General features: G+C 32.4%; 1 protein-coding gene across 5 annotated transcripts in view; it reads right to left on the bottom strand.

The window, feature by feature from the left end:
- The window catches only part of LOC108966777 (pantothenate kinase 3), a 25,789-nt gene that overhangs the window by 7,635 nt on the left and 10,658 nt on the right, over window positions 1-7,496 (bottom strand). For 3 of the 5 annotated variants that reach the window (XM_018929828.1, XM_018929830.1, XM_018929826.1), the window contains exon 2: window positions 818-996. In XM_018929828.1, coding sequence (XP_018785373.1) covers window positions 818-996 — 179 coding nt within the window. Of the gene's footprint in view, window positions 1-817; window positions 997-4,728; window positions 5,309-7,496 lie in introns of those variants that run through there. The other 2 variants (XM_018929829.1, XM_018929831.1) reach the window with 2 other exon arrangements.

Below are 7,496 nucleotides of genomic sequence, written 5' to 3'. Positions count from 1 at the left end.
TCACCTAAGCACTGGCCAGGCATGGCGCCTGCTTTACTTATATAGCCGACTGGGAGATAGATTTCCGCGAATTTACCGCGTGATTTTCCAATCACATAACATCACGGCGCGAAAGTAACCGGAGCACTGGCCAGGCATGGTCCCTACGTCACTTTTATTGAGTCAGCTGGCAGCCAGTTTYCCGTGAGGTCACCTCTTGACTTTTAAATCATATCACATCGCGGCGTACTTGCTTTTCTTATATAGGTCAGCTGCCAACCAATTATGTTATTCAGTTCGGAGTAGTTTAGCGTATAGCTGCCATAAAAATTCACCGATCCAAATCAAGTTCGCGTTGGGGAAACTTTTTTATTTGGCAAGATAATTTCACGAAATTTAGTACAGATTACTGTCTCCACCAAAGGTTATTTTATACTTGGGCTTTATCCTTGAAAAACCCTATTTATCATATTTTTAATACACGGCTCTTTTTCAATAATTTTATTTATTTTTCTAATAAAGCATAAACTACGAGTTTTTGAGAGAAATCATCATAATAATATTGAAAAAAAATACTGAAATTCCACATTTTGGCTTCAATTCATGACCAACCTCCAAAATAAATATGCTTTGGCACATGTAAGTAAGTCTAGTCCAACTACAAAGTCAATGACTTCAAATAACACAATGGAAAGTAATATATTGTAGTATGTTTAGCTTGAAGCGGAAACAGCCAACCTTTTTGGACTGTTATATGGCGCTAATAACTAAGTAAATATTACTTTTGCGAAAATGACAGTGTGTAAAATTAAGCACTACGTCTCACTCACGCACTCACCTGTAGATGTGTATCACGATGTCCGGTTTTGCCATAAGCGGAATTTTTGGTCAAATAACGACGTATATTTCGTAGAATTTCAGCCTCTTGATCCTGTTCATCGGGTGTTATATCCTTTGGTTCAAAGTAGACTAGCTTTGTAAGTGTACCGCCGATATCCATGCCGAACCAAGGCATTGCTGTAATTACAAGATAACAATGAACGGATGTTAGTAATGGTACTAGAGTGCAGATATATTTAAACATACATGAAGTCTATGAAAGGCAACATAAATATGAATAATTATTGTGGTACATAGAACGGGTTTGCAGATATTTCTGTTTGACAGTTTGGCTGGGAATGCATTATTTTCCAATAATTAATGGCATGGCTACACTATGCCATGCGTTTGAAAATTGCAATGCCAAACCAATGTCAACGTTTGGTTATTTTTAGCACTTTGAGCGGCAATCAAGCAATTAATCACATTTTTTTTTGCAATTTGTCATAACATATGTTGGAATAGTTAACAGTATTGACATTTAAGATAAATGTTTCGTAAGGCATAAAGTAATATGCAGCTGTAATGTGAAATTTGAACCTCTTAAATTGCCATAAAAATAAGAAATTAAACAGCAATTGTCAATTTATATACTCGTTAGAAATGGGAAGTAACAAATCAAATATTTATTTAAATAAATAGTAAAAAAGGAATTATATACATATGTATAACACATATGCTTTTAGTGTAATAAAAAATGCTGTGTATGATATATTAATGCATGAAATTTAAAAAGAAACAAAAAATTTCTGAAAGGTTTTACCGACTGATTTTGTTTTTATTGAGACTTAAGCAAGCTTTGAGTTTATGTATGAATGTTTTTAATATAAATATAAATAATCGATATTATTAATATTGCACGTGACTAGTGTCAATTCATTAATAATAGTTTGTCAAAAAAGTCTTGCGGTATTTTTTGATTGAATTTTCAATTGTTCATAAAATTTTTTTTATGACTCATGCCCAGCTCTTAAACGATGCTAAGGCTGCTACTATGCCGGTCTCTTTTTTTATCGCAATTTTCGACGACAGGCCTTCCGGAGCGTGGCGCATCTTCGACCACCTCTACACCAGAACGAAAATATATTGAAACCATCTTTGTGCGGTGGAAATGGAAACTGTATCGGGTCCATGAACTGCACAAGTTTTATTGTCGGCTTGGGATGCATTTTTGCCTTTATCGTAGTAGTACTGTAAAACATGCCGCATTTTCTCTTTATTTTGCTACATGTTTGCTACGCTATAACTCACGAACGACTTAAAAGAAACGACAATCAATCAAACACATGTTAGCGCGTGAAATTAGCTTTCCAAAAAGGTATAGCATAACCCGATGCGATGAATAAAACTAGAACTACGCGTTCTCAGCGCCAACTAGCGAAAATCGTATATTTATTATATATAATATATATATAATATAATATTTAATTAATATTCCTTTTTTTTTGTTTTTATAATAACGAACGACAAGCTTCCGTTTAACCGATACAAATATGTCGCAATTATTCTATATATCCCTGACAGATATAGCATAGTTAAAACTGTCATAACGTCTATAAATATAATTAAGTAAGCAAAAAACTGTCAAATAGTAATTGTTAAGTATTATTTATGCTGAGAAAACAGCTGATGTTTTCAAATTACTGAGAACGGATAAACTATGGCGATCAGTATGATTTCATATATGTTATATATAATTTCTGACAGATAGATAGAATAATTAGAAACTGTCATAAAGTCTATATACATATGTGAATAAGTACACAAAAATTTTGTCAAGTCTCGTCAAATAGTCATGCTTGTGAAGTATGCGCTATCTTTCTGCTGAGAAAACAGCTGATGTTGTCAAATTACTGAGAGCGGTGAAATATGGCGATCGGTATAATGACAAGGTTGAGAAAAGTACATAAACGGGAGCACAAAAGCATGTTGACATGACATTTTATTTCACAAATGCCACGCTTTGTAAAAAATTATTAGGCAGCAGTTTAAACTATCAAGAGTGATTGTTTTGGTAGTTGTATTGATAAGTGAAAAGTAAAATGTTGGCTGATATGATTAACGCAACATCTGATTTTTAGTTTATTGCTGAATCATTTTGTAATCTACGCTTTGGAGAGAATGACAGAACTACATGAGTATAACATGGCGATTATTGGGGACAAAAAAGAAGGCAACTGAAGAATTTTAATATATTATATTTATGCTAATATATAAAAATATTACTACCCTTACGACAATTTTTATAAATTAATATTTTTTCAGTTTATTTAATATTTTGCAAATATAGACAATAACAAACAGTTATGAAGCAATGACGCGAAATATATAGTCTAAATATAAGCATAACCTCAAAATAAAGGTATTTTAAGTTTGGTACAAAGTTTGTAACACCAAGAAGAAAGGGTCCTCGGAGACCCTTTAATAAGTGTATGAAGTGAGCGTTAAAATACAAATGTGCTGATAGGGAACATTTGTTGTGGCCAAGTCTTAAGTGTTTTTACGTTTGGTTGGCATGCCATTTGCCAAACATATTCAATAACGTGATAGTTTTTATGATTTGCGAAAAGCATTAATTTTTTATTTTCATTTGATGCAGAGGCGCATCGAATGCTTTTCGAGGCATCTCTAACAGAAGCAACAAGCAAAGATGATTTCAACGGTTAAGAGATAATATTTTTGAGTTGGAAAATGAAGAACGTGGAAGACCACAAAAAAAGATTGAAGGCGCCGAACTGCAAGCAATATTGGCTGAAGATGATACTTTGAGTCAAAGCAAATAGCAGCCATGTTAAATGTTACACAAAAAACAATATCAGTCCACTTGAAAGCTATGGGAATGCGCTAAAAGTGTGGAAACTGGGTGCCACATGAATTGAATGATAGACAAATGGAAAACCGAAAAAACACTTGTGAAATTTTGCTTCAAAGGGCCTAAAGAAAATCAGTTTTGAAACGAAATGTCATTGACGATGAAAAATTGATTTATTTTAGGTACAAATAAACGTGAAATCATGGGGTAAGTGGGTGGCAGTGCTCTGTGTTTGGTGGGATCAGAAGTTTGTGGCCTGTCCTAAGCTTCTAAAACCTGGTGGAAATATTAATACTAATCGCTACAGGAAACAATTGAACAATTTGAACCATGCATTGATCGAAAAACGGCGGAAAAGCGCCGGCAAAGTAATTTTGTCACACCACAATGCACCAGCACATAAAACAAAATCGGTTCAGGATACGATTTGCTAAGTTCAAATGATTTTGACGGTCATTTTGGGTATGAAACACGTTCCTGCTCGACTTGTCCTGTTAAAGCTGAATTTTTTTAAAAAGATCCGACATTTATGGAGAACGTTATAACTGTCGATGCGACATGTCTTTGATGTCGCCAAAGAAATATTGATCCATAATTAAATATTTTACGTTTTATTTATGATTTCCGGGTATGTTTTTGTCACAATGTAATCTTTTATGATTAAAGAAATGCACGAAAAACGGATTTTTATACATTGATTTTTAAAAATTAACGACATTTGTAAAGCATTAGCTTGACATATCACTGAAAGCCTCTGTTAAAATCAAAACATAACCTCAAATTTAGGAATTTTATTATGAGAACTAACACAAAATTTTATAATGCATAAATCGAAAAAATAAACATAAAAACGAATTTTTAAAAATATTTTTTTTTTTTATATTAACATTTGTAAAGCAATAACTGAAAATATCATTGAAAATATCTGTTAAAAACTTAGGAATTTTACTATCAAAACTACTAAAAATAAATATAATCTATCAATAAATAATAAACATATAAAAATATGTGAAATATGTGAAATATTAACTTGCGATATGTGTAAAAGCAGTACTAACAAAAATCACCTGTGCGTAAAAGTTCCAAGGCAGCTTCTAAATGCATTGTGCGCTGCGTTCACTATTTTCTACGATTTAAAATTATTTTTATTTCACAGATGCATTAATATAATATTATAATATAGATATGCAAAACATTCGAAGAAATTCCGAAAACACTTCCTTTGTAGCAAAGCGGCGAGAAACACAAGCAAACAGACGGTTGTGCGAATGAACGCGTGAAATTATAGTATAACTTATCAATAGATGATCGTTAGATTAGCCGACAGGCGATTATAAACGTAGACGTAAAATGCGCGGATTTATAGAAATACAATTTATAACTGCAATAAAAGCAGCGCATATGCAACTCGCTGCCAACAACAACACTACGTTTCATATGCAGCAAACAAACATTTTAGGTTAGCGGCGCTTGGTGTAAAAGTATTTGAGTTAAACACAACAAATTTTCCATTCAAATTGACAACGAAACAGCAAATCACAGACAGATAATTAAAAAAAAAAGTTTTTTTAAAATTGACATTTACTTTTATTTTAGGTTATAAACATATCAAAAAAAATAAACAACACTTAATGTGGCACAGCTTTTGTACGCGGTCAGCGACAATTGACAACTAAAATGTGTTAGCACTACGGCAAAAGCACAGCGCTTGCTTTTTCAATAAATACAGTGTTGTGCATAGAAATGTGTATGTGTGCATGTATATGGTGAACGCGGCCACACGTAAGGGCAATGGACAGTAAATATCAACTACGATATATACCTATGTATATTACAAACATACATACATGCATATGTTGTCGTTTTAATGGCCAACCTGTTAGCAATTAAAGAACTCTATTAAATACGGACTAAAGTAGAAAGGCAGTAAATGGCACAATGGTGAAAAGTGCAGCACTTGGAGATATGATAGATCTACAGTATGTATATACATATATAAGCCCTTATATGGTATTTACAGTTGTATTGTAAGCGAATTGGCATTTTGATAATGAAATGTTGATAAGGTTTCTTATCAAATCAATGATTGAATTAGAAGAAGAAATAAGAAATAGAAATAACTAGTTATTAGACGCTTCAAGGGAATACAAATTGTGTATGCAATAAAAACAGCAATAAAAAACTTATTGCCGTATACGCAATGTGGATTTGTCAACAATAAATTACATAAAAGAAGAAAAAACGCTAACTTCTGTTACACCGAAGCTGTAATACCCTTCATAGGTGCATTTCTTATATCGTAAAGGCTACAAAGCAAGAAACAACGTTAACTTCGGTTAGCTCGAATCTTTAACAAATTTCTCAAATAAGAACTTTCATACAAGTACTTGAGTTTGATCGATCAGTTTGCATGGCATCTATGTATGTGGTATAGTGGTCCGATTTTAAACAATATGTTCGGATAATGTAGCATATTCTTTGAAAATAATCTATGAAAAATTTCGTGAAGATATCTTGCAAAATAAAATAAAAAGTTTTCTATACAAGGACTTGAGTTTTATCGATCAGTTTATATGGCAGCTATAGGCTATGGTGGTCTGATTTGAACAATATGTTCGGATAATGTAGCATATTCTTTGAAAATAATATATGAAAAATTTCGTGAAGATATTTTGCAAAATAAAATAAAAAATTTTCTTTACAAGGACTTGAGTTTGTATGGCAGCAGATAATACAATCTTTAATCCAACAAAGCTTGTGTAACTTCCTTAGCAAAATTCTGCTTGTTTTTTGAAAAAAAATTATGTTAAAATCAAATAAAAACTATAACTTGAACTTATTCTATATCTTCAGCTATAAAACAATGCGAACCCATATTATAATTAGGATACGGCTTTCAGTAAAGGGCTCAGAGAAGCATACGAATGATTTTTTTCTGCTATGAAAGTTTTCCGAAAATTTTGTCGTCGAAATTTGCTATTCCAGTTATTAATTTAGAACTAAATAACTTTCAGTCAAATAGCCCTTAATAACACATTTATTTTTAACAGCACTGTATACATATCTACGTACAAAACAAAGTAGCAACACATACGCATTGCTCTTAGACAAAGTATCAGCATGTGTCAGCAAAATTAAATACACAAATATTATTTAATGAGAGAAAAAGGAAAAGGAAGAAAATGTCAAAGTTCGGATTACGGATCTGATTAGCTTTAATTAAAATTTATATATGTAGTACTTATATGTTTAATTCGTCTCAACCGAAATCCATTTGTTCAATAATTAGTCGCTTGAATTAGGAATAGAGTGCTTTTTTAGAGTTTTCAAAATGTTTTTAGAGTGACAGCTGTCTCATATGTTAAGTAATTATATCAGGTAGAATGTGGGGAATAATGTGTAAGCGTAATGAAAACTGATTTCTAAAACTCGAAGTCCGCACGGCAACCTAAAGACACAACGCATACAACGGAGAATAGACACATTCTAGAATTAAAAACTAAGTAAATATGACCGGATTGCATAAAGAAATGGGATTATAAATTGGTTAGAATTTTCGAATTCGGAATGCGACCAAATCTATGTATGTAAATATATCACAGTCAAGCCCATTATGTTCCATGAAGCCTTTATGTGGTGGAGGGCTATACAAGCTTTTAACGTATTAACAGTGCGTTCAGGGCTGGTCAAATAATACAGCATATGCATACAGTAAATTATAATAATAATTTTTCCTGTACATTTGATGAGATTTTTACATCCCATTTCCTCTCTTGCGCAGCACAATTTATGTACACTTGTGCTCACATAATTAAGCCACTGCATA

Source organism: Bactrocera latifrons, unplaced genomic scaffold, assembly GCF_001853355.1.
Source record: "Bactrocera latifrons isolate USDA-ARS-PBARC rearing strain unplaced genomic scaffold, ASM185335v1 scaffold_17, whole genome shotgun sequence".
Taxonomy (NCBI): domain Eukaryota; kingdom Metazoa; phylum Arthropoda; class Insecta; order Diptera; family Tephritidae; genus Bactrocera; species Bactrocera latifrons.
The sequence above is the reverse complement of the archived record's forward strand: the minus strand, read 5'-3'. Positions and strand labels throughout refer to the sequence as shown.